The 27,812-nt window shown below is 37.6% G+C and overlaps 1 protein-coding gene across 1 annotated transcript in view; it reads left to right on the forward strand.

Moving 5' to 3' along the window:
- The first annotated feature begins 8,608 nt into the window (after positions 1–8,608).
- LOC149828008 (ARM repeat superfamily protein) overlaps positions 8,609–27,812 on the forward strand; it is a 79,199-nt gene continuing 59,995 nt past the window's right edge. The window contains exon 1 of the mRNA XM_090019795.1: positions 8,609–9,070. Within this exon, the coding sequence (XP_089875921.1) occupies positions 8,609–9,070 (462 nt within the window). The remainder of the gene's footprint in view (positions 9,071–27,812) is intronic.

Genomic DNA, 27,812 nt, shown 5'->3' on the forward strand with positions numbered 1-27,812 from the left:
CCTTTGAAGAAAATTTGAAATTGTGAGGAGACATGGGAAGAAGGTCGGAGACTTGATGAGGAGAGATTTTTGTTTGATGGTGGACTGCTGAGCATGAGCCCTGGTTGTCTTTGTGGAGTGCTCTTCAATCTTGTTGCTGCAAACAAGATAACATCTGCAAACTTAGTTTCCTTGGTGTTGTTTGCTTGTGTTCTATAATTTTTTATTATATTGTGTATGAAGTTTATGAGGTTGTTGTCCAAGTGAATGTGATACAGTTATAAGTTGCTGATTATTTTAAATCTCATTTTCAATTGATGCATGTTTGAGTGTTGCTTGAATCTCGTTTATACATGAAACATGTTGTTCTGCACTCAGGTTATCAAACATGACCCTAGTTTTTTTACTGTATCAGCCTGGATACTAGTCTAAATCAGAAGTTCTTTAACTTGTTGGAAAGATAAAAGCTGGTCTGACATCTTTGTTGTTGATGGTTTCATGTAAATCGCCTTATTTAGTCTGCCAAAATTGCTGGCAAATTTTGGATGAATAGAATCATTCTGATTCATGTCCTGTGCAAAACACCTCTATAATTGTTCCATATTTTCTGCGTATTTCCATGACTACTAAATAAAAGTTTTCAAAGTTTGTTTGGGTAGAAAGTTGATACATATGGCTACAAGTTTCATGTTTATGAGTTTTCTTGAATCACATTTGTTGTTAGCCTAAAATGGCTGATAACCTCTGCCTGCAGAAAGTTTTTTTGCTTTCTCTTGTCTGTCTTATTTACTGATTGTTCTTCATATTTTCTAGATATTTTTGTCATCTGTGGTTAGTTTCTTGATCTAAAACCTATTCTAAATAGATATCGCTCTGTCAATTTTTTCTTATGTTTTGAGTTTCTGCTGAATCGATTGCTTATTGAGTGCAAATCCTGCTTTCTTTTTCGCATGCTTGGAACTCAGTTTTCTAATTTGTTTATCCTGAAAAAAAATATAACAGAGTAAATTAATCATAAATCTCATAATATTTACCTAAAAAAAGTACAAGTTTTGGTGTTCTGGAAAGATCATAGAGTTATCTACGATTCATCTGTTCGGAGTTTCCTGAAACTTCTTCGTCTGAAGGTTCAAAAACCTTCTCAAAGATGACTGACTATTTTCCAGTCAGTCTGTCGAAGACCAGTCCCACTGGTTCAGAAATATGCTCGTGGATTAGATAATCCATATTCAATTTCTGAGTTCTTATATTCATTGAAAAGGTGTGCCTTTCGTGCACATTTTCTGTGTTTACTATTTCTATCGAAACAAATGTCTGCTACCTTGAATCGACCCAAGACTTAGTCATGTTCAGACTCAACGCTTAGTCTTCTTAAAGCTTCCGCGCGTATAGAGATCCATTTGGAACTTGGATCGTTGATCGGATGTTGTGCCAACTCCGCTATCACTAGGACTCCTACTTAAGTAAGGATTCTACACTAATTAACCAAATCAATTAAAAACTCTTAAAAATAATTAACTAATTAACTTCTAGAACGGGGAACGTCCCCTAGGACTCTTCTAAAATCTCACCTTCCTCATGTGGGCCCCTCTACTAATTGGTGTGCCTTCTGGTGATGCCATGTGTCTAGCTCATCATCTTATTTGCTAAGACTCTGAACAATTCATCTTTCTTCCATTAGAGAAGTCACGTTAGTTGCCATGTCATCAATCTAAGACCCACAAAGTGTTGGTCCACCCTCATGGGGCTCTGAAGGTGGCATTTGGATCCTATAACTTGATTTTCACCATCTTCTAAATTTTGAGTCCTAACATGGGTGTTGATTGGGCTTACACATAAGGTGTCTCCTTATTGTTGGCCATGCTAGAGGGACGTAAAACTTGTTAAAGGATGAGTTATGAGGTTGCTAAGAATGGTAAAAGGGAAATAAGGAGCTTGGCTATTTTTTTAGGTCAAGATTCGATGAATAGCCAAGTCAACTTGAAGTTCAAGAAAGTTTAACCAAAATTAGAAGAATTAAAAAGGGTTCATGAGACTTGTAATAGGAATTAATGAGAGCCTCCTATGCCAATATAAAAGTCATGTATTTCCCTCTTTGTGCATGAAAAAAAATATAGTTCTCTCTATTTGACTCTATTTCACGTCTCTCTCTCTATAAATTCTTGTCGTTCTTGCTATTTCTCTCTATTTCATGACTCTTTCTAAATTCTCATCATTCTCTCTCTTTCTCTTCCGTATCTCACCTCTCTCTCTAATTGTTTCCCTCCTCTCTTTTCCTCTCTACTTACCTGACCTCATGTAGTTCGTGAGAAGCGTTGATTGGGTCTTCTAGTGTTGCCCAAGGTTCAACCAATTTTACGCATGCCAAGCTTAAAGAACCGATGTGATTCTATCATTTCAAGCCTCTACTAGTGAAATAGACCTCATCTAGCGAGTTTGACCTTTTTGAAAGTCTTTCACTTGGTCCCTAAGGTCTGAATTCCCTTTCCTCATCACCAACCACGATTGAACCCGTTGTGACTCAATTAAACCTGTCAGACGTCAAAAAAATTCCTAGACTAGACGTAAAGAGTATGGTCTTGATTTTTAGACTTAAGGTACTTTAGAGTATCCTTAATTAACCCTCGGAGGACGAAATTTTATAGTTCAGATGACCTGAACCATAACCAGCTTGTTCTCTGCCTATACCTGAATACTTTGACCACTTTAAAATTTGTAACTCCCTGTTCCCTTGTCCTCTGAACCTAAAATTTGAACATAACCTACCTTAAAGTGTCAAGAACCAACTCACAAAATTTGAATTTTTTTGTTACACTATTAGGGAGAGCCAAATTTTCTCCTAGACCTGAACCAAACCACCTATCTACTCGACTTAACCAACTTTAATCATGACCCTTCTCATGTTCGAACCCTCGACCCATGAATGCATCAATTTGGTATCAAAGTGAATCCCATGCCACTTAAGAAAAACAAGGACCTACCACTAGAGATAAATCCTAAGTTCATCAAAAATTCATTGAAGAAACCACTACCAAGTTTGGTGGTGTTGAAAATTGCATGGTTGATCTTAAAACTAACCTCCAACAAATAATGAACATGTTGCAATAACTCCAAGGGATCTTCCACGCTGCTCAACAACAATTCTTATTTGCTAACCATGGTACAGGCTTTAGTAAAATTTCCCTTTTCCACTTTCATGATAAAAAATCACAATATTGAATGTATAAGGCCAAACAATTTTTCTTAAAAACCGAGTAGGATGCACCGTAATTCACCTCGATGGTGAAGTTTTAAGGTGGTACTAATAGCATGAGCAATGCCATTGATGCCTACCTGGCTCAAGTTTGAAAGAGAACTCCTAAAAAGGTTTGGGCCCTCACCCTATATGAACCATAATATAGAAATAAAAAACATCAAGCAAAAGGGGTTCGTCCAAAAATATCAAGCGAAATTTGAAAACATGTGTACCATACGAGACGATTGGTATGAAACTGCCTTGATAGGCACATTCATGAAAGGAATTAGGGATGACATTCAGGTTGAGTTCATGGCTCTAAACCCTTGGACCCTAGGAGAATGTTTCATAAAATCTAGGATGGTAGAAGAGCGACTACGAAAGTCATCCTTTATAAAAAGGCCTAGTCGACTTCCTGATGGGTTGAAAAAACACGAACTAAGTGAGGTGGAGGTTTGGCTACAAGGTGAAGACCAAATTCATTAGTAAAACCAAAATGATAGATAGGTGCATCATGAGTCTATGCTATAATTGTGATAAAACATAGACTCCCAGACACAAATATAAATCACTCAAATTGTATATTATGTCAGGTCAAAAGAATAAGGACATGAAATCTCTTATTGTGCCCTTGTTGGTGTATACATCTCAAACTTCATGAGGGTAAAAGGGTGTATCCATAGACAAGTAGAAGTACTTATCGACTCTTTGTCAACCCACAACTTTGAACAGAAATACCTCTTTTAAGCTATGTGTTGTCATGCTGAGGAGCAACCACTCTTCGGGGTTATGATTGGGGATGACATAGATGTGCTAGTATGTGACTCAATATCGAGTTGGATCTCTAAGGATCAAAGTTCAAATTAGATCTATACATGTTACCCATGAAAAAAACAAATGTGTTGTTGAGCATAAGTTAGCTATGGAACCTTGGAAAGGTTAAACGAAATTTTAGCAAGATGGAGATGTGTTTTGACAAGGCCAAAAAAATGATATATCTAAAAGCCCATAGACCAAAGAGAGAAGATAAAGAAGGATCATATGAACTCTTAAAATTTATAGGGCTACTCAAGAGGCCTTCATTTTCATGATCAATGCGAAGAGTCAAACATGTGACAAAGAAGGGGAAGGTTCTTCTTAAAATGCAAGAGATTCTTGTCAAATTCAAGAAAATGCTCACCATCATAATGATGCTTGAAAAATGAAGACTATATTTACTTAAAAGACACTTCGTGAAACATAAGAAACTTAAGTATATCATGGAACAATGCGTCTTAATCTCACTTCAACAAAAAATAGGTCACCAAAATGATGGGGTACGATTTTGAACTTTAACACAAAAAGGGTCAGGAAAATTGTGTTGCTGATGCCTTATCTCAGCAAATGAAGGAAGCAAAATTGAATGTTCTTTTTGTTATAACTTGTAATATATGGAGCAAGGTATGTAAGATGCAAAAAGATAGTTAAAAAATACAGAAGTTGAAAAGGGTCATCGAGGAGGATCCAAGTAGCCACCCCCACTACCAAGTGAATGGTGAAGTAGTTTTTTACAAAAGAAGGTTCTTACTTTCTAATGACGCCGAGGTCATCTCTGATCTCCTCCACCATTACCAATAATTCCCTTTAGGTGGTCATAAAGGAGTCTTTAAGACCCAATAGAGGATTAAGAGCAAGTTCGATTGACCCAAAATGAAAGAGTATATGTTAAAGTTCATTAAGTAACAAGCCAACAAATACGAGGCCATCAAGCCTGCCAACTTCCTACCTTGGGTCGAATGGTCCTACAACACTTTTTTTTATTCATCTACCCAAATGATCCCTTATGAAGCCCTTTGTTGTCATCCTTCACCCAAAACATTGACTTATAAAGGAGGAAGTGTCAAATCCCTTGAAGTGGATCGACAACTAAGGACAAAAGATGAACTACTATGAGATCTCAAGAGTAACTTGGCCAAAACACAATGTCAGATGCGAAAAATATATGACAAGAACCAGAAGGATGAAGAATTTCAACATGCGGACTGGGTTTAGTTAAACAAAAGAACTCAATTGCAAGTACCAAAGTAAGAACAGACCGTTCACAAGCTTACTCCCTGTTACTATGGTTTGTACCTAGAGTATATTAAACAAGTTGCGTACTAACTCAAGTTACCACCATAGACCAAGATCCATCATATATTCCATATATCAAGGCTAAAGGCACATTACGGGAACCTTCCTGGAGGAGTGACGACTACCCCAAACAAGATGAAATCCAAGAGGCCAATTTGAGTTCTCAAAATAAGGAAGTTGTGAATCAATGAGTGAAGAGTTAAGAAATACCTTGTGGAAAGGGATGTTTAGATAGCACCAACCTAGGAGTTCAACTATAACCTTCGAAATCAGTATCCCATATTCATAACTGGTGGAATAGGAGAAACTCAAGGGTGAGAGAAAAATATAAATCAGTTAGACTTAGATCTAGAGCCTAGTAAGCTAGGTCAGCTGGGATTGGTTGGGCCCACACATAGGGAGTCCCCCTATTTTTGGCCATGCTAGAGGGACATGAACCCCTTTTAAAGGACAGGTAATGAGGGTGCTAAAAATGGGAAAAGAAGGCTGGCTATTTATAGATGTCATGATTCTAAAAATAACAAAGTTAACTTGGAGTCAAAGAAAGTTTATTTAAAATTAGGTGAATTAAAAAGGGTTCATGGGACTTTTGTAAGGGATTAATGAGGGCCTTCTATGCCTATATAAAGGCCTTGTGTTTCTCTCTTTGAGCATGAAAAAATATATAGTTATCTTTATTTCACTCTCCAATTCAAATCTCTCTCTTTAAATTCTCGCCCTTCTCTCTCTTTCTCTTTTGTATCTCATGTCTCTCTCTCTAATTCTCGCCATCTTCTCTTTTTTCTCTCTAACCTCTCATAGATCGTGAGAAGCTCTAATTAATTGGGTCTTTGGGTGATGCCTAGGGTTCATCCAATTCTACGTGCTTTCAAGCTCATAGAACTGGTATGATCCTGTCATCCCAAGTCTCCCTTGGTGAAGTAGACCTCATTTAGCAAGTTTAACCTTGTTTGAAAGTTTCTCACTTGGTCCCTGAAATCTGAGTAAGTATGAATTTTCTTCCATCATTACCAAACCATGATTGAACTAGTTATGACCTCAATTAAGCTTACCTAAATCTTACAATTTTTATAAAACCCATCTAACTTTAAAAAATTCTCTAGACTAAACCGTGAAGAGTCTAGTCCTGATTTTTAGACTTAAGGTATTTCAGAGTGTCCAAAATCAACTCTCCGATTATCAGGGTTATTTGAGTCTCCAATGCAGCTAATTAAATTTTATATTCTTGAGCGCCTTAACCATAATCAACTTGTCCCTGCCCAAACCTGAATATTTTAAACACTTTAAAAATCTAGAACTCCAAATTCCTATATCCTCTAAAATTGAAATTTTGGACAGAATCTACCTTATGGTGTCAGAAACCAACTCACAAAATTTTGGATTTTTTGTTGCACCATTAAGGAGAAATAAAATTTCTCCCAAACCCTTTTTGAACCCAACCACTCTGTCTACCCGAGTTAACCAACTTTAGTCTTGACCCTTTCCATATCTGAACCCTCACACATTAATATATATATATATATATATATGATAATGGGGATTGTGCTGCCCCTTTTTCATTAGGTTACATTAATACCCTCCAAAAATTATAGTTTTAGGTGTTTTTTCTTAAATTTGAACTGTTAGATATGTTTATGCTTGTTTATTAATAAGTAGGATTTGATTCAAATTGATATGATGTAAAAATATGAATATTTTATCCTCAACTTTTAGTATGATACGAGCTATTAATTTTTTATTAATATTTTCTTATAAAAGATAATTTTTATATTTATTTTTTTTTGCCAAAAAAACATGAGATTTATGATTTTTTTTCAATTTTTTGTGAGTTTTTGAAAAACAAGATTTTGCCGATAAAAACGTTTGTCACTATGCTGCTATCTACTTGATACAAACTTGATACAAGAGCGCCTCTCTCTCTCTCTCTCTCAAGGGTAAACCCTGCTAGTTCAGGTGGTGGGGCTCAAGAGACTCTGCTGTATGATTATCATTTTGAATATTTTGATTGTTCAGCTGAATTTTACTCTTATGACAAGATGAAGACCCATGATCAAATCTCGTTGGTGCAAGGGGGTTGCTGTTGCTTTATCACGATTAGAGCACAAAAGCATTTTTACTTTTTACATTGAAAAATAATAAATCCTAATCGGGACTTAGGTCAGATTCGAGTTTGGTATGAAATTATTATAAACCAGACCCAGGTCTATACAATACTTGAATACAATCAAATCTATATGACTAAGTCCAAATCCAGGTATTTTGGATTTGGGTCAGAATGAGGTCATACCAGACTTCTTGACATCCCACCCAGCTGCAGATAGGGGTGGGCAGTGGGCCTGGCCGACCCAACCATGGATGGGGTTTGGTGGGCTGACCCACAGCCTAGCTCGCCGATGTGTGTGTGTGTGTATATATATATATATATATATATATAATATATTAAACCTGTACGAGTCAACCCAATCAAGCTTGCCATGTTCATACTCTGAGCTAGCTAATAGCTTGGCTCACTAAGCTCAATTTCTAAAATCAAGCCTAGCGAAATGGCTGATCATCTCGTTTTTCAGTCCTAGAGTTTGTGTCCAGCTGTTATATATACGTAACATAATATTATAAAATATATATTATATTTTATATATAAAATAATATTTATTATATAATATGATAGGCCAGGCCGTGAGGCAGGGATTCCCAAACAGGTCGACTCAAAGCCGGCTTTTGTCCAGATAGCGGGGCGGTTGCCCACACCCGCAGATAGGAACAAGGATGGGTCATGTCACAGACAGCTTTCATCTGGATCCAACAAGCTCAATTGAGCCAGACCCAGTGACCTTGCGCCCCCAAGATCGGAGTCCTTGTCGTGCTGGCTTAGCTTACTGTATTCATGGTGGTCAGCGTAAAACTCTACATCAAAAAATTTTCATCATTCATTCGGACCCACATCCAATCGAACCGATCCGATCCATTTTAGGAAAAACCACACGTGCCAGGCTACGAAACGCGTGAAGTCATCTCCCTGCTTCAACTGACGGTTTCTTCACATAAACCTAGAAGGGAAGCGCATGCGAAAGTATGACATATTTAAAGGTCAAGGCAAATAATTTTGTCTCAGCCACGCGTGCCCATTAGCATCTACTAAAGTATCAAAAAAATGGCTTTTGGGAATAAGAAGTCATGCGATTACACGTGCCAATATGTCATTCAAGAGCTTTTCTCCTTTTTAACTCCCTTATTACCAACATTTCAAATCCCGAATGAGAGAGAGAGAGAGAAAGTAAAATAATGAGCGAGAGAGAGAGAAGAAAAGTCTCTGCCGTCCCTCAGCCCTCTGACCTCTCTCTCTGTCTCGCTAACCGAACCCGTCGCCGCCTCCTCCGACGCGCCGGAACCCGTCAGGTGATGCCGGCGTCGGCTGCTCCGTCGCCGTCTTACGGCGGGAGCCGGCCGGAGGAGCTGATCGCGCTTCTGAGCTCCGGTGACCGGAACGCCCGCCTGAAGGCCCTCCGGGAGGTGAAGAACCAGATCATCGGCAACAGGACCAAGAAGCTCTTCTACATCAAGCTCGGCGCCGTCCCCCACGTCTCCGAGATCCTTGCCGGCGATTCCCTCGACGCCCCTCTCCTCGTCCAGTCTGCCGCCACAGTCGGTAGCTTCGCCTGCGGCGTCGACGCCGGTGTCTCCGCCGTCCTCGACAGCGGCGCCGTCCCCCTCCTCATCCGCACCCTCTCCAACCCGGACCATAAGGTAATTCCCTCCCTCTTCCTCCGGTTAGTGTTTCTCCTTACTCCATTTCCCCCTCTTTTTACCCTAATTATGCTTCTCGTATCGATTTTGGCGATGTATGCATCTAATTCACGCTTATATTTGTGCAAATGATGTTTTCATGTATACGTGAATGCATGTATAGGATGTGTGTAGATATGTCATGTATGTATCCGTCTGATCATGTTTTCATGTTCATGTTTTTCATGTATCTTCCTGCGTACATCACATGGACATCTTTATGTTATGTATGAGGCCAATTCATGCATATATTTTATGTATTTGTATTCTTTTATGCAGCTAAACATGTATATGTATATCTGTAGATGTATAGAATTTGTGTATACTTATGTCAATATGCGGCTGATTCATGTATATATGTATCTGTATGTGTATAGTGTGTGTGTGTATGTGATCATAGTGGTAAAAAGCAATAGGCGACGCATAGGTGACCGAGGTCTCTGTGCAGACTAGCTGAAAGAATGCGGTAACAAATAATTGATGATCAAATGCATAAATAACATCTTAATATTGATCGGCTATTAATGGTAAAAAAAATGGGATAGTAGAAGTTGTATCTTGAAAATTCATCGGGATGAAACTTGGTGTTTTCATAGAAGAATGAATTTCTTTTGGAAACTAGAGGTTGGTTTTTCACTGCCTTCTTAAAAGTTTAAGTTTTAAGTGTTTGAAAGAAGGACCTAAGGCATCTTTTCTAGATCATAAGTCAATGAAAAGGAAAGGCACAAATTCACTACAACTATGCCTCTAGGGTCACTTAAGGTGCATTTTATTGCCTTGGATCTTATATCAAAGGTGATCTTAGAGATCCAGTAGGAAATCCTAGGTTCTTAGATCTGTTGTTTGAATTGATGAGAGAGAGAGAGCTAAATTATGAATCATGGGTTCATGTGGATTTGAGACCCTTATTTGCAAGGACTGGGGATTTGGTGTGGATCCCACAGCAAATCAGATCCTCAGATCTCAGATTCGAGGTATTCAAGCACCCCCTTGGGTTTGCAAGAAAATTGGGTGACTGGTCAACAACTTGTCTAACATGTTGGGGGGTGGGGAGAGGGAAAAGGTTAATTAATTAAGCGTGTCTTGGGCTACTCTTACATTTAACTACCTTGCATGTGATTCATGGTATGAATATGTTTTATTTTGTGTGTGTATGCAAGCTTATGAACATATGTTCATGTATGCTATATCTTCATTTATGGGATATGTATTTATCAGGCATGAACATTGATGTGACACATGTATGTAGAATGGTATGGAATGATTTTTTTTTTCTTGAGCAGCTAGTACTTGCACGTGTAGATTTCACCTGTGAAAATTGCACATGGGTATGACGTACATATTCTTGCATATACACATATGTAAGTGCATAATTGTGGGTTATATAGTGTCCTTGTGCATATGGACATGTTTGCTTGTGTAGCTATATTATATGTAACTAAAAGTAAATGTTGATGTGCTAGCACAGACGTGTTAACATTACATACAAATGAATGTCAGTGTAGTGCTTCTGTGCGGGCATGCTTATTCATTCGCTAATAAGTTCACCACATTCCCCCAACCAATTTTAGGTGTACCACAGTATGGAATGGATTTTTTTTTGAGCAGTTAGTAATACTTGCATGTGTAGATTTCACATGTGGAAATTGCACATGGATGTACATGCATATTCTTGCACACATGGACATGTTTGTTTGCTTATGTAGTTATGTTAGATGTAACTAAAAGTAAATGTTGATGTGCTAGCACAGGCGTGTTAACATTACATACAAGTGAATGCATGTGCAATACTTGTGTATGTACATGCTCATTCATTCTCTAATAAGTTCACCACATGCCCCTAACCAATTTTAGGACTACCAGGGTGGTTCCATAATCTATAAATTAGTTTGACATCATAAAAGATATTTAAGTAAATATTACCAAGGGTGAAAGACACGTTGATTGATTGAGCTTCAGGAATATATTTTGTTGAGCCCTCTTTATAAATTTACTTAATTGCTCATGATAGTGATAGTTAATGCGTGCAACCACTATTGTATTGTTATGTTAGAGGACCCTTTATTCTATGTATCAAAGAGTTCCAAAGTGGTTGCTTGTGGTGAAGCTAATCTGCCTCAAACTGCCTTATTTCTCCCTCCAAAACCTCTCATAAGGAGGTTGGATATAGCATCTAACTTGGGAAGAAAATTTGCACATATTGTTCCAGGATGATCTGTCTAGAGGACATGTACACACTTCATGAAACATTCTTGCTAAGAAAAAGCTGACAAATTGATGCTTATGGTGTCCATGTATGCCATTTCTATAACCACACTAGTTAATTCCCATGGATTCAAATTAGGGATCTTTAATTAAAATGTTGGAACTCATCTTATCTGCATAACATATTCAATCCTTTAAACTTATAATATGAATGTGGGTCAATATGGGAGGAGGACATGTGGAGGAAAACATGTTTCATGTCTATTGCAATATGGCAGCCCCTAGATGCTCATCACAACCAACTGCGCTCATGTTAGATATCTCTTGACCTGATGTGGTGCTCCTTGGACACTTCTGTACTCCAGTTTTATTTATGGAGTGTGCAATACTTTTAGATACTCTAGATATGTATCTAACATTTCCAAAGATTTATGGACACTTTTTTTGGAAATTTACTGAGGATTTGTTTTTACACTGCAACGTACTTTTTGTGGTGAATTTTGTCAAAAACCATAAGGATCTTGATGATTTAATTTACATTCATAAATATCTATTATAGAAGTATAAAGGGTTCTTATTAAAAAATAAGTGGTTTTGCTTTGATCAAATGTTTGGTTTTTTAAACATATACTTTTTTTCAGTTTTCTTTTTGAAGTTTTTCTTTAATTTATCATGGTATTATGCTCCCTTGAAATGGTTGTACGAACTTGACAGCTTCTGTGTACGATAACCTTGGTGGAGACTAGAACATAGAAGTAGTGTTGTTAAAAACATGCCTCAAGGCACAAAAAGCATGCCTCGCCTCAAGGTGAGGCTCTTTGGGCCTTGAGGCGCAGGTAAAAAGCGCAAAGGCCCTAAGGCGCACGCCTCATGGGTTATGAGTTGTATACCTTAGGGCGAGGCACGCCTCACTGTGAGGTGAGCGCCTCAATTAACTCAAGTCAAATGGAGGCTTTGGCCCTCATTTGACCAAGATTTTGGGGTTGGGGTCGGGCTTCTCGCCTTTCCCTCCTCTCTCTGCATATAGTGTCTCCCTCTCTCCGCATCTCGACTCTCCCTCTTCTCTCTCTGCATCGCGACTCTCCCTCTCTTTGCATCTCGTCTCTCCCTCTTTCCTCGACCCTCCTTCATCTCTCTTTCTGCATCTCGTCTCCCCCTCGCTCTCTGCATCTCGCCTCTCCTTCTTCTCTCTCTTTGCATCTTCGCTCTCTCTCTATGCATCTTGTCTCTCCCTCTCTCTCTGCATCTCGACTCTCCCTCTTCTCTTTCGCCTCTTGACTCTTCCTCTCTCTCGTGTCTCATATCTAAGAAAAAAAGAAACATAAGAAGAAGAAGTGCAAACTCAACTCTCTTTCTCTGCCAACAGGTACACCAACATTTTGTTGTTAATGCTAATATGCATTTTTTTATGATGACATGATGTTGAAAAATTTGACTGTTATTATTTTTTTTACTTAATTTTTTATTGAATGCTCATATTTTATTTCTTAGATACTTACATAGATCAAGTTGTTGCATTAATGTTGCTTTACATGTTAATCTCATATTTTTTTCAGTATTTATTTGAGATTTTCTATTTCTTATTGGTTGTTGCTTCATCAATAAAGCATTTCTTTTATTTATTTGTATTTGTAGATATTTTTAAAATATTTTTTTAAGTTAAAAAAAATGAGGCTTACTCTTTACGCCTCGCTTCAGTTTTTAGTAGAGTGCTATGCGACACCTCAACGCTTTTCACAACATTGCATAGAAGACATCATTATAAGTCTGGAGGAGTCATCTCTGTGGTAGGAAACACATCTTCGTTCCATACCTCCATTTACTTGACTAGACTCCACTCCTTTCCCTGTTCCCCAACCCATGGAACCCCCTACCTTTTTCCATGGAAACTACCTTGAAAATGTAATAAATTTAAAAGAACACATATGTAGATAAGCATGTGTACGTGTGTAATCGTGATATTGTAAGATACTTCTCATTTTAAAATTTTCTTCTATTTATCAAGATGTTTCGAGCGCTAGAGTTTTCTTCAATTTACCATGATATTTACTAGTGCTATGTTTGTGTGTTAATATATGCATATACACCTACATGTGCTTATGTACATGTGTTCAAATATCTTTCTATAGAAATCCATAATATCATGATAAATTGACAAAAAAGTTAAAAACTCAAATGAAACATCTTAGTAATATCACAGTATTAATTTTTGTGTTTACGTGGAAGAGGAGAACTTCTCTGCTCATCTGGGAATGTAGTTAACCTAGGCGTTACAGAAATTGGAAGTCATGCCTCCTGAGTCGGTAATCAACAACCTCAAAATGACAATGAGGTTGGAAATGAAGAAAATGGAGGAACCTCTAAATGCTGCTGGTGGAATATATCTCAATCAACTGTTATTCATTAGTAAAAGTTGTTGGAGCCTATTGAAAAAAAAAGTTGCTGGAAATCCGAAAGCCCTCTAGCCAAGGAATTGAAAGCATTGAACTAGAAGGAAGCCCCACATCTGGATACATTGAGGCCAAGAAAGGATCTTGTCTGCAGCCATGCATAAAGGAGTGTGGCATGTGAGGGGACTTGACAATGGCAGGTGTAAAAAGTACATTTCTACTTTCGTAAACTTTTCTCGAAAAAAAGTCATAAGAGAACAATGTTTCGACCTTTGCTATCTACTAGTAGAGAATCGATCTCTAAATTGTGGCACAGATACAACTTTATGTACAAGGGAGTGACGAGGAGATCTAAGGGTATTATTATGGAATAAGGATCTGCTACAAATGGGAGTTTCACAATTACATGATTATTTTCCCAAATTTTGGAAGGGGATTCTCTCGTTTTGACTGCAGTTTATGGGCATAAGGAGAACTTACATGCACTCACGATGCATTACCGACTTTGTCATGTGGACACTTCACTTAGCATGCATATCTTGTGTTAATACCAACTCTACATCCCTACTCATTACCTTAGACTACTGAAACCAGGGTTACCGAAAACGCTATAAGAGAATGGGAAATGCGTTTCTTGGGAAACCATTTCAGAAATGGGAAACACCAAAAAATTAATGGGAAACATGTTTCTCCCATGCTATGGGAAAACGTTTCCCATGCGTTTCCTCTCATGTTTCCCTTTTGTGGGATACATATTTTTTACTTTTTGTTTCATTAATTTATTATATTACTTTTTCTTAAATGTTTCCCAGTCGTTTCCCGATTCATTTCCCATTTCACATGCGAAAAACCTCGTTTCCCGTTTCTGTTTCTCTTTTTGGCAACCTTGACTGAAACCCACTACATGTTTCTCTTTTTAGTACAAATGACATAAAAACAAGCCGAGACGTCCTGCCAAACCAAACTTGAGCTTGCTCAAACTTGGTTTAGTCAGGCATGGGTTCTATTTATATAAAATTTTGTGAGTTTCAGCTTGACCCAACCTTACTAATTGTCAGCCTTTATATATATATATCATAGTCACAGATATCGGTGATATTTTCAAAATATCGTGATATTATCACTGTATTTTCAGCAAACAATATTATAGTTAAAATATCACCAATTTGATCATATCTCGATATTATCACGAGAATATCACAATATTTTCGTGATAATGTCGCGATATTATCAATTATTGTTACTGTTTTTTATTTAGTCTCTATATCTTAAATGTGCTTTCTTCTTTATTTTTCATTTTTTACTTATTTCTTTCATTATATATGTGGAGAAACCACCCCCAGGATCAGAGACCTAGCTGCTATGGCTCCACTTGCCGTGCTTACGAGCATTATCCTGGCAGCATAAAACTCCATGGGCTTACCCCTTGGTCCCAGGGAGTCGCCACGCTTCGGCTTGCGCAAGGGGTGATGCCTATGGGATTTGAACCTAGACTGCCTGCCTAGTGCCCTAGGCCCCATCCCACTATGCCAAACCCCTTTGGGGTCGTTATATATGCATTTTAGTATCTACACATGATATTTTCTTACTTATTTTTGTTATTTTTTTTATTTTTTTAAGCCCCGAGATTTATCACCAAACCCATAATATTGTGAGAAATAGCCTCACCGAGATATAGCCGATACCGATATTTGTGACTATGACATATATATATATTTATTTGTATTTATATTTATATTTATATGCATGATTGTAAGTATATATGTACACATATTACAGTAACAATAATTATATGTACCTATAATATTGGTAAGAATTGTTCTTGACAGAATTTAAGAGTAAGAGGTGTTTTTTGGGAACAAAAAGGTTGCTACTAATTTTTAGAAGGTTTAACCACAAGTTCCAAGTTCTATTAATGAAGTAAAGATTATACTTTACATTCTTCCATGGATTTGGTTGGACTTTGCAATTGACCTATTGAAGAAGCCCTCACAAATAAATGAAAAAACTAAGAAATCAAGAATTTGCTCAGTTATTTTGTTCTTGGAACTTTTAATCAGAGGAAAATAAAGGAGATAAAAGATTTCTCTCTCTCTCTCGTATCATGTGATTCTACTTCCTGACGAAGTCATTGTTTGGCAAAAATGCACCATCTGTGGGCAAAGATCTTGCAAAACGAGATACATTTTTAAATAAAAGAACAAACTCTTTAAGAGAAAATCTAGTAGCTTTATATTGAAGGTCACTTGGTTTGAGATTTTGAAGCAGTCTTGCAATTTTTGGAAACTTAGAATTTAATAAAATTCTGGATTCCAAGATTCCCTGTTTGGTGAAGAAATTGTTGCAGACCCAAATTTCTTGGATTCTTATGCTTTATTGTTTGGCGTCTTCAGAATTTTGAGATTTTAAATGGAAAGTTGGGAAACACTTTCATAGACAAGTATATGGAACCAAATATCCTTGTAAAGTTGGACTGTTTTAACACAATTCATGGCCTGATATCTGCCAGTCTTAAAACACCAAAAGTCCACCTGGATGTCCTCAGATTTTGTTTCATCTTTTACTTTGACTTTTTGCCTATGTCACACGGACTCGGCTAAGGAGGTGCCGCACCCGAGTCGACACGCCCCGACACGGGTGCGGACTCGGGTGCGGCCCGGACTCGGTCAACGCCGAGTCGGACTCGGTCAACGAGTCCAGGCCGAGTCCATCCTTTTTTGAACTCGGTCAACGTTGACTGAGTCCAAAAATTGTCCATTTTTAGGGTAAAAAACAACAAAAAATGATCTTTTTATATATTTTTAAAAAATATATATATAGCATGAGTCTCAAGCATAAGCCCCAGAAAAAAAAATTCCCTCGGACCCCCCTTTCTGCAAGGGCAAAAGTACAATTTGCAAAGTTTATAAAAACACTCATGCTGGGGCCAAACTTTAGAGGACAATATCCACATATATGCACACAGGATATATTATTATATATATATATATATATATATATATATATATATATATATATATATATATAGCCGAGTCCCCGTGTCCAAAATTTTTAAAATTGCGCCGCACCCGCACCCTTGTGACATAGTTTTTGCCTACTTTAGATAGGTTTCTAAGTCAACTTAGCCATTGTTTTAGTTGATGAAAACCCAAAATTTGTCTTCAATCCTGAGCTTGAAAAACTTATCCCTCTGTGATCATCCAAGTACTTAACTGTAGAACCACCTCAGTTATCCTTTAAAAATAATTATTAAAACTATTCCAACATCAATTTCTCTCATGGTCATTTAATCAAACCTATGGACATCCTTGTTTTCTCCCTTGTCTACATATGAAGTCATTACTCTTTGTAGTGATGGGGGCCATTAAAAATCCACGCCATGTTAGCACTTCAGCATTGATTACACCCCCAAGAATTTAAAAATGACATGATTCTTTCATGACTAATTGTCGCCATTAATGGGTAGTTTTTGTAATTCTATAAAGAAAATGGGTTAAAAGGCACTGCACAGTTTGAAAATACAACTAATAAATGTGTCATTTATGCTAAAATTGCAAAAATACTTATCGTGTGCATGAAACCATTATGACATTTTTCTTAATTTGTTTGGAATATAAAATTGTGGTGCTATGGACGGTAACACCACAAAAACACATTAATACACTTTAACTTTCTTGGAGATTTTCCAATAATCGAAGATTGGAATGAAGAAAGACTAAATCCTATGCACACTTGGTGAGTTTATTTTTCTTCATGTTGTGGATTTGAGAATATTTGCAATCTCAAAGCAAGACGTTGGAGAAGAGGTGTTTCTGATCCATTGTTGACCACCATGTGATAGGATCTATATTCTTCTTCTCTCTCGCTATTAATGCCTGTCCATATAACCTCGAAGAGGAAAAATTTTAAAACTCTTGTGTGACTTGCTTTATAATATGTGATTCTTGATAAAGTCTCACCATACACGTATTTCTATGCCTTAATAGCTCTGAGTCTAAATTTGGAGGGACACGACCAATACCACGTTCCTGCCACTTTGCATAATATTTGAGATTGAGAGAATGTGCCATAAAATGCAAATGAATTGTTTTTATCCCATCTTCTAACTAAAATTGAATGTATATGATTAAAAAATTCTGAATTATCGAGTGCAAGATTTTTTTTCATGCTTGAAAATTGCAACTTGAATTTTTTCAATCATATTATCCCACATTTTATAAACTTTGTGAAACATGGGCTCATCCTTGTCAACTTCTCTCAATATTTCTCAAATAGGTTATGTAAACTCAATGAAGTACACGACTTTATCTCAAAACTTATCATAATAATGAATTTTTTAATTTCTTGGGCCTTGACAACATCATCAACACGATAGAATGTTTAATTATCACCAGTCACCATGTTAACCAAATCATCTGGTCTTCAAAAAAATTAAGATTTGTTTCGTATTATTGACTTAATTCTTTTCACTATCACAATGATGGACGCAAAACGTGTTTCAACAACCTTCAACAATTTTAGATCATAATGCCTATTAAATATGATATTATTATGATGGTGGTTGACAACAAAATTCCTAATGCTTTTGACATCTTTTTCTAATTCCTCAATTCATGAACATAGAGCATATGCAGACGAATCTTCTTCTTTTGGGTTACAAATGCTCTTGAGGGACAGATTCAAGCTGTGTTACACAAAGAGTCCAAAAAATGTGACGATACTCACTCTTCAAACTTAATACTGCAACTTTTACGAACTGAAGAATTGTCTGTGATGATTTGCACTACTTTTTGATCACTCACATTTTTTTATTACTTGTATAAACAACTTTTCAAATACTCAACATTTTTAAATTGCCTAAATGCATCAACTGCTTTCAAGAATACTAGGCTACTAAGTGAAGAAACGATAAAATTAATCAGGAAACGCCTTTGAATATCCGTCTACCCATCAGAAACAATGAAAAACTCCATTTTGTTCCCATGAAAATCTCTAGCAATCTGTTAATATTTGCCTTGTCTTCTATAAGAATTGTTGTTCGTAGTTTTTCTGAGCTTAGAGATGCATGACCACTCAAGTTACAATTTGCTAGTAAAGTAATTTAATTCTTTCAATAAGGATTTCTAGATGCATTAAATAAAAGTGAACTATAATAAAAATACTTCTCTACTTTTTTATCCATCTTCTCCCTTCCATATGTATTGAATGATGCTTGTATCATTCCTCTTTCTTTACCTCCTACATCCACTTTTCTTTTTTTTAGCATCTTTTGGTGGCTTGAAAATGGTACATTGATTGCACAATATGCCCAGGTTGCTGGCACTGGTAGCAAACCTCCTTGAACATCGGCCAAAAGCCTAGAGGATGGCTCTTGCCGCACTTGCGACATACTGGCTGGGCATTTCCCTACTGCCCTGTTGTTGGGGTTGACCCCGTTGTGCACCCTGCTGTCGCCCCTCATGGGTCCGCTACCTCTTGCCTCCTTGAGTCTTTTCGCCTGCAGGTGGAATCTTTCTCGCTCCGCTCGAAGAACCATCACCGTTACCACCTCCTTTCTGAAATGTATTCCTGGTCCTTTCCCAGTCCTCCGTCAGGACTATAGCAGATTCTATCGCGTCGGCAAAGGTAGTAGGCCGACTCATCAGCACTCTGGTCCGTAACCCATCTTTAAGCCCGCACACGAACTTAGCCACCTTTGCTTTCTCACCAACGAACAAGTTTGGACAGTATTGCTCTAGGCTCCTGAATTTGGTGGCGTAGTCCACCAGACTCATGCTTTCCTGAGTAAGTTCAAGGAACCACTACTGCGTCTGCTCCCAAGCGTAGGAAGGGAAATAGGTGTCCAAGAACTCCTCCCTAAACACCTCACAGGGAATCACGTCCAAATCAACGTACTTCACCCTTCGCATGGTGTCCCTGAAAAGAAGTGTATTCCCCTTGTTACGGGTCACGGGTCTGGAGATCCAGACCCGTGATCATTACCTTCTCTTTAATGGCACTGTGTAATTTATTCTCTTGTAATAAGGGTACTTTAGTACCCTAATCTTTGTAATATTATGTTATTATAAAGGGGTTAATACAACAACCGACCCTGGGAAAATAGAGGGTATCGGTTTTCTTTGCAGTTTCTCTCTCCCTTTCTCTCTCTCTCTCTCTCTCTCTGTTTCTCAGCTTTCACGCGTGGAAGGATTTGAACATTGAAAATCTTTCATGGTATCAGAGCCACGCTACAACTGAAACTGGAATCGATCTCAAAGGTACGTCTGAAAGATCAGTCTCTTCTCGATTTTCTCTTCTAAGTCAAGAATTTTTTTCTGTTTCCCCAATCTCGTCTGAATTTTTTATTCCTCTTTTTTCTTCTCGATCAGATCTGACGTTATTCAGATCTGACGGTAATCAGATCTGTCTCTTATTTTTTCTATGTCTCTTGATCTCGATCAAATCTGACGTTAATCAGATCTGATCAAACTCTCTTCTCTAACTAATCTGAGTTAACTCAGAGAGGATTGGGTAACTCAGCCCAGGTTTTCGATCTCAAACCCCATCTTTCATTCTTCAATCTGTCATCAATATACATTGTTTATTGTTTTGACCACTGCGTGATCTAATCACGCAATCGGGGTCTTATTTTGATCCAGCTACATCCTTGATCAGATCTGACCAAGCCGATCTGACGTTACCCTCATTTCTACCATTTTATCTCCTTTAGCTTGAAAGCATTGCGTCAATACCGAGTGTGAATTCATATTCACATATTTTTGTGGTTTTCATATTCAATATTCATTCTCTTCTGAAAATCAGAAATCTGATAGATATTCAATTTCTGTTTTAAATCAGCCATTGATATGAATTAGTTTCTGCAATAAATAAATAAATAAATAAATAAATAAAAGGTTACAGAAACTGTAGACAGATTGTGCTGGACACACTCTTAATACTGTGAAACATGGATTCACTTCCTACTCAGTCGGTCATTTCTTCAAGTTTCCTCAGTCAACTCGTGTCTGAAAAATTAAACAATGGTAACTTCTTGACTTGGAAGAGGCAAATCATACCTTTCATATTCACATATTTTTGTGGTTTTCATATTCAATATTCATTCTCTTCTGAAAATCAGAAATCTGATAGATATTCAATTTCTGTTTTAAATCAGCCATTGATATGAATTAGTTTCTGCAAAAAAAAATAATAAAAAAAAGGTTACAGAAACTGTAGACAGATTGTGCTGGACACACTCTTAATACTGTGAAACATGGATTCACTTCCTACTTAGTCGGTCATTTCTTCAAGTTTCCTCAGTCAACTCGTGTCTGAAAAATTAAACAATGGTAACTTCTTGACTTGGAAGAGGCAAATCATACATTTCATTAGGAGTCAGGATCTTTCTGGACATTTGGATGGATCTATTCCAGTTCCTCCCGAGTTCATATCACGAGAAGAAAGGGACAACAAAGGGGAATCTACTACGGTATATGTTAGAAATCTCGAATTTGTAGCTTGGATGAAAAGAGACCACGCGCTAGTTGCTTATATTACATCTACACTGTCACAAAAGGTACTTGTAGGAATTCCAAATGACTGCACTGCCATGCAACTTTGGAACAGACTTGTTCAGACATACTCACAAGTTTCTCAGGCCAGGATTATGTTTCTTAAAAGAGAATTTCAAATGTTAAGAAAGGATTCCATGACCATCATGGAATACTTGAACAAAATAAAGGTTATCACAGATCAACTAGCAGTTGTTGGAAGTACAATAACTGATAAAGATTTGGTACAACAAACTCTCAGTGGATTGGGACACGACTATCATATGATTGTTACTTCCTTGTTATGTTTACCTGAGCTGCCCAACTTTGAAGATCTGCGTGCAAAATTGTTACAATATAAGATGAACCTAAAGGGATTTTCTGAAGAATCATCTATGCATACTGGGGCACAAGAAGTTCTTGCTACAGGGATTACTTATGCACGAGGACGAGGAAGCTATGATATCAAGGGAAAATGAGGACACATGAGAAGTGGTCAAGGAGGTCGTGGATTATTACCTATACCCAACACATATTCCAATCCACAAAGACAGAGGCCAATTCCTACTTGCTTTCTATGTAATAAGAAGGGGCATATCAAAGCTAACTGTTGGTTCAATCCCCAAAATAAAAGAAAATCGACACAAACTGAAGTAAAAAGAGGCACAGACAGTACAAGGACCAACGGAGAAGTAAAGGAGTTATTGCTGTCAGCTTTAGCAGAATTGAATCTAAAACAGAATGAGCAAGGTACTTGGTACGTGGACTCTGGCGCAGCGACTCACGTTACTGGTGATGCCGGTAAGCTCCTAAAACTTGTTCCTTACATTGGTAGAAGTAGTATAGTTACTGGAGATGGATCACACCTCTCTATCTCTCATATTGGAAACTCCATTATACCCTTGTCCGAATCTTCTATCAACCTTTCAAAAGTTCTTTATGCTCCTAATATCAAGAAAAACATTGTTTCAGTTTCTAAACTTGATGATATCAAAGCCTCAGTTGAATTTACTTCATTTTCTGTTCTTGTCAAGGATCTCTGCACGAAGGAGACGTTCGCTAGAGGAAAACGACAAGGCAATATGTATGTCTTTCAAGAAGATCCTTCAGCACATATTCGCTTTGCAGACCCAAACTTGAAGCTCCACTCATCGTTGCCTTCTGAAAATTCTACTTGTGTTTTCAGTGTCTCTGAAATCAATAAGCCAAATCTTTGGCATGGTCGTCTAGGTCATTGCAGTAGTAGTTTCATTGAAAAACTTGTTTCAAATAACCTCATTCCCAAGTCAAGTTTAGGAATAAATGTCAATGACAATAAATGTTCTAGTTGTCTCTTACGTAAGAGTCATGTCTTACCATTCCATTCTATTAATAAAAGAGCTTCAAGACCTTTTGAGATTATTTGTTCTGATGTTTGGGGGCCTGCCCCAGTTGCTTTCATATCTGGAACTAAATATTATCTTTTATTTGTTGACATTTATTCTTGTTATTCTTGAATATTTTTCATGAAACACAAATCTGAGACTTTCAAGTTATTCCGAAACTTTCATTCTTTTGTCAAAAACAATTTTCTGAAAACATCCTGAGTTTCCAATGTTACGGAGGAGGTGAATTTTCTTCCATTGACTTTACTTTCTTCAAAGTAACGAGATAAGGAAAAAGGTGTCTTGCCCACATACACCTCAGCAGAATGGGATTGCTGAAAGGAAGCATCGCCATATTGTTGAGTGTGCGATGTGCATGATAGTAGTCTTTCGATTACTTTATGGACAGAGGCCTTTCATTCTGCAGTTCATGTGATAAATTGATTGCCCATGACTATTTTGGAAAACAAGTCTCCTTGTCTCTTTTTGGTGTACATCCCAACTACCATGATTTGCATGTGTTTGATTGTTTATGCTATCTTCATGTTGATAGTTCAATGAGACATAAGTTTCAGGACAAGGCTCTGAAGTGCAGGTTTGTGGGTTATGCTGATGACTATAAAGGGTACATGTGCTATGATCCGGTGAGCAAGCGCATCAAAATATCAAGAAATGTCATCTTCGATGAATTGAATTTTGATTGTCGATGTACTAGTTCTTCAGAATCAAAATCTAAAATCGAGGCTTATTATCCTTGGTTGAATTATGAACTTCTCTCCGGAGCTAGTGATGTTTGCTCAAATTGTACTCAAAAGGATAAGGAATCTGTGTCTACTGATGAAATGATTGCCCATGAAAATCATGAAAATACAGACCCAACTTTGAATCCAGAAAGGTATAAAGGCCTTGTTTACACTCGACGAGAAAGAGAGCTGCTCACCATAGTTAATTCAGGCATGGACACATCCTCTACATCCAACATCGTTGATACTAGAAGATCCACCCGTTCTCGCCATCCAATTGAAAGATGAGTCAGTTATGAAAATTTCTCATTAGATTTTTAACTCTTTCTAACAGCCTTGAATAAAGAAGATGAACCCTCAACGTTCTCCCAAGCATCAAATTCCAGAAGATGGATTGAAGCAATAAACGAGGAGATGAAAGCTCTACATGAATGTGGTACGTGGGATGTCGTATCAAGACCACCTGACAGAAATGTTGTTGGTGCGAAATGGGTGTACAAAATAAAGTATAAACTAGATGGGACTATAGAGCGATACAAGGCGAGACTTGTAGCCAAAGGTTTTACACAGGAGCAAAGACAGGACTATGATGAAACCTTTAGTCCAGTGGTGAAGATGGGGACAATCAGAGTCATACTTTCTTTAGCTATTGAACATCAATGGACTATTAGCCAACTTGATGTGAAGAATGCTTTTCTTCATGGAAATTTGAGAGAAAAAGTATACATGGAACAACCCACTGGTTACGCAGAAGGCAATCCTACAAAATATGTATGCAGACTAAAAAGGGCGATATATGGATTGAAGCAGGCATCTCGATCTTGGTTCAATAGTTTTTCTCTTGAAATACAAAAATATGGTTTTAAGAAATCTCTTCTTGACCACTCCTTATTTATATTTAAGAACCAAGACACAATTACTCTGTTGTTGATATATGTAGATGATATCATCATCACTGGTAATTCCAATGAGCACATTGAAGAAGTCAAACATCTCTTGAATCAGAGGTTTAAAATGAAGGACCTTGGCAAACTACGATACTTTCTTAGAGTTGAAGTCGACAGTACCTCTGAAGAGATGACTCTCACTCAACATAATTATACCATTGATGTTCTCAATAAAGCGGGTATGAAAGACTGCAAGCCCTTGGGCACTCCTAGCGTTCTTCATCAAAAGCTTAGCTCTCAAGATGGGGATCCATTTGATAATCCCACACAGTACCGTAGCATAGTGGGTATGTTACAATACCTCACTTTTACTCGCCCTGATATAGTCTACTCTGTGAATCAAGTATCTTAGTTTATGCATGCACCATGTGAAGGGCATATGGAAGCAGTTAAACGGATACTTCGATACTTGAAAGGAATGGTTGGGGATGGCCTTATATATAAGAGAAATGCTAATGGGCAAAATGCACATGAGATCATTGTTTATTCTGATGCGGACTGGGCGGGAGACCCAGATGAACGCAGATTAGTATCCGGCTATTGTGTGTTTGTTGGGACGAATTTGGTTTCTTGGAGTAGTAAGAAACAAAAGGCTCTTGCCAGATCCGGTACAGAGGCTGAATACAGGTCAATGGCAGCCGCCACTGCTGAAGCTACTTGGATTAGACACTTACTGACAGAAGTAGGAGAATCGATCTCTCGATCACTTCTTTTGTGTGACAACCAGAGTGCCATTAGTATGTCTTTTAATCCAATCCATCACAGTCGTGCCAAACATATTGAAATAGATCAGCATTTTGTGAGACAAAAGGTAGAAGAGAAAGAGATTGAGCCTGAATTTGTACGAACTACAGATCAAGTGGCGGATATATTTACAAAAGGATTGACAAAAGACAAATTTTGGATGTTAAAAGGCAAGTTGTTCATGGTTCAAGATCATGCACAACTTGAGGGAGGGTGAAAAGAAGTGTATTCCCCTTGTTACGGGTCACGGGTCTGGAGATCCAGACCCGTGATCATTACTTTCTCTTTAATGGCACTGTGTAATTTATTCTCTTATAATAAGGGTACTTTAGTACCCTAATCTTTATAATAGTATGTTATTATAAAGGGGTTAATACAACAACCGACCCTGAGAAAATAGAGGGTATCAGTTTTCTCTGTAGTTTCTCTCTCCCTTTCTCTCTCTCTCTGTTTCTCAGCTTTCACGCGTGGAAGGATTTAAACATTGAAAATCTTTCAGTCCCACCATTTCTTGGCATCGCTTTTTAGACGGTACGTGCCAAGGGGGTCTTCCTGTTAAATTATGTACATAATCATATAATGTAATATATATATTTTATATATATATGGTAATACATATACATATATTAATATATATGTATATGTATCTACTCAAATATATATATAAAATATATATTTCTATTTGTTTAGTCATAAGGGTAGTTTAGTCTTTTCCCTATTTTTGCGCACATTCACTTTTTGGATGTGATTGTAATTATTTTTATTTTTCTTTTTTGTTTTTTTCATTTCTTTTTGTATGTGTACCAAAAAGGTACCTTGGGGGGCCCACCAACATAGTCGTTGGGCCCTCTCCAACGGTCACATTTGTGACCGTTGGAGGGGCTCCAACGACTATGGGTGGAGCCCCTCCAAGGCCCCTCTTGTGGTGTTATAAATAGGGGTTCTCCCCTTTGTATTTTCTCATGACTTTGAGTCAAAGCCCAAGTTCTCAATAAATTGATTCCATTATTTTATGCCTTTGTGCATTTGTGAGTTATTTGTGGGTTGTGCTTTTTGTGCACAAGTGTTCTAAAGTGTTCTTATTGTGCTTTCGTGGTGGGTTCAATATCAAGAAATTAAGGTCTTGATATTAGTATCTTGTTGGAGATACTTTCACATGGTATCAGAGCCTCGTTGGAAGAAGGAAGATCGTGTATCTCGCCTCTTGTGAAGCACCTCGAAAATCGTGCCCTCAAGCTAGTGAAGTTTTTGAGTAAAGCGTTTGCTCCGGGCAATATTTTAGAAGTAACTTTTGTCAAGAAAAGGTTGAAAATCCGTTAAGGTACGCTTTATTTTTCATCTTCTCCTCTCCATAATGGGTGAAAAAGACTCCCACTTCTCCCTTGGTTTTAAACTTAGTGGTTCAAACTACCATGTTTGGGCCGGCAACATGGAAGCCCATATCAAAGGGAAAGGTCTTTGGGGTTATGTTCAAGGTTCCATATCGGAACCCGAACCCAAGCTTTCTATTATAGAGAAAGGGGAAATCAAAATTCTTGAAGGAGAAGATAGACAAGAGGCCTTAGAAGAATATTCCAAAAGGCATGATGAGTGGGAAATGAAGAACTTCAAAATATTGTCTTGGATTTTTTCGTCCGTTGAAACCAAGATCAATGCCAACATCATCAAATTTAAAAGGGCCTCCGAAGCTTGGTTATACCTTGAAAAAATGTATACGTCAAGAGACTTGCCTCACAAATACTACCTCCAAAAGAAAGCCTTGACTCTTCAACAAAATGATTTATCTATTCGGGAATATTTTGCCGAATTATCATCTATTTGGGACGAGCTTGCCATGCTCGAACCAAAATGGAGTGGAGAAGCTATTGAGTTAAGGCACAAACAACTTGAGGAAGATCGTTTCTTCAACTTCTTAAATGGTCTTAGACCCGAATTTGAGCAAATTCGGTCCTCCCTTCTATCGGCTTTTACCTCCCCATCTATTGAAGATGTCATCACCAAGCTAAGTGGTGAGGAAACACGTATGGGGATTAGTAAAAATAACCCAAGCATTCTTGCTACACCTTCTCAAAATGACTATGAAGTGGTCAATGCCGTTCAAGACCCGATAATAATTTGAAGACTTACAAATCGCCCCATTTCAAAAATCAAGGGCAAAATGATCGATATGGCAAGAGAGATTATAGCAAATTAACTTGCCATTTTTGTAAAGAACCAGGACATATCAAACCCAATTGTCCTAAATGGAAGAAATTCCTCACCGCGGCTTTAGCATCCCAATCGGAGGAACGACCTTCAACATCGAATGAACCTCTTTCGCTTCATCAAATTATGGATGCTCTTCAACCTCTTCTCAAAGGAGGCACTTCTGGAGCCGCCATGTCATCTTCTTCCTCTCTTGGTAAGACATCTTGGCTACTTGATTCTGGTGCTTCGTTTCATATGACTCCAAGTCATTGTTTTCTTTCTAATTATTCTGAAAATCGCCTTCCATCTTTTGTCTCAACCGCGGATGGAACCCCTCTTGAAATTAAAGGAATGAGCAATTTTGAAAAACAAGATTTTTTTATCCCAAAAATTCGTCTTATTCTAAAACTAAACTTAAATTTACTTTCCGTTTCTCAACTCTCGGACTATGGTTGCGATATAAAGTTCTCTTCTAATAAATGTTGGATACAGGATCGCCAGTCCGGGAAATTGATTGGGGAAGGCTCTAGGAGAGGAGACCTCTACTATGTTGATTTTCTTAAAATTCCCAAGAATCAATTTTGTAATGTTGCT

Source organism: Nuphar pumila, chromosome 10 (assembly GCF_984573655.1).
Source record: "Nuphar pumila chromosome 10, dmNupPumi1.hap1.1, whole genome shotgun sequence".
Classification (NCBI taxonomy): domain Eukaryota; kingdom Viridiplantae; phylum Streptophyta; class Magnoliopsida; order Nymphaeales; family Nymphaeaceae; genus Nuphar; species Nuphar pumila.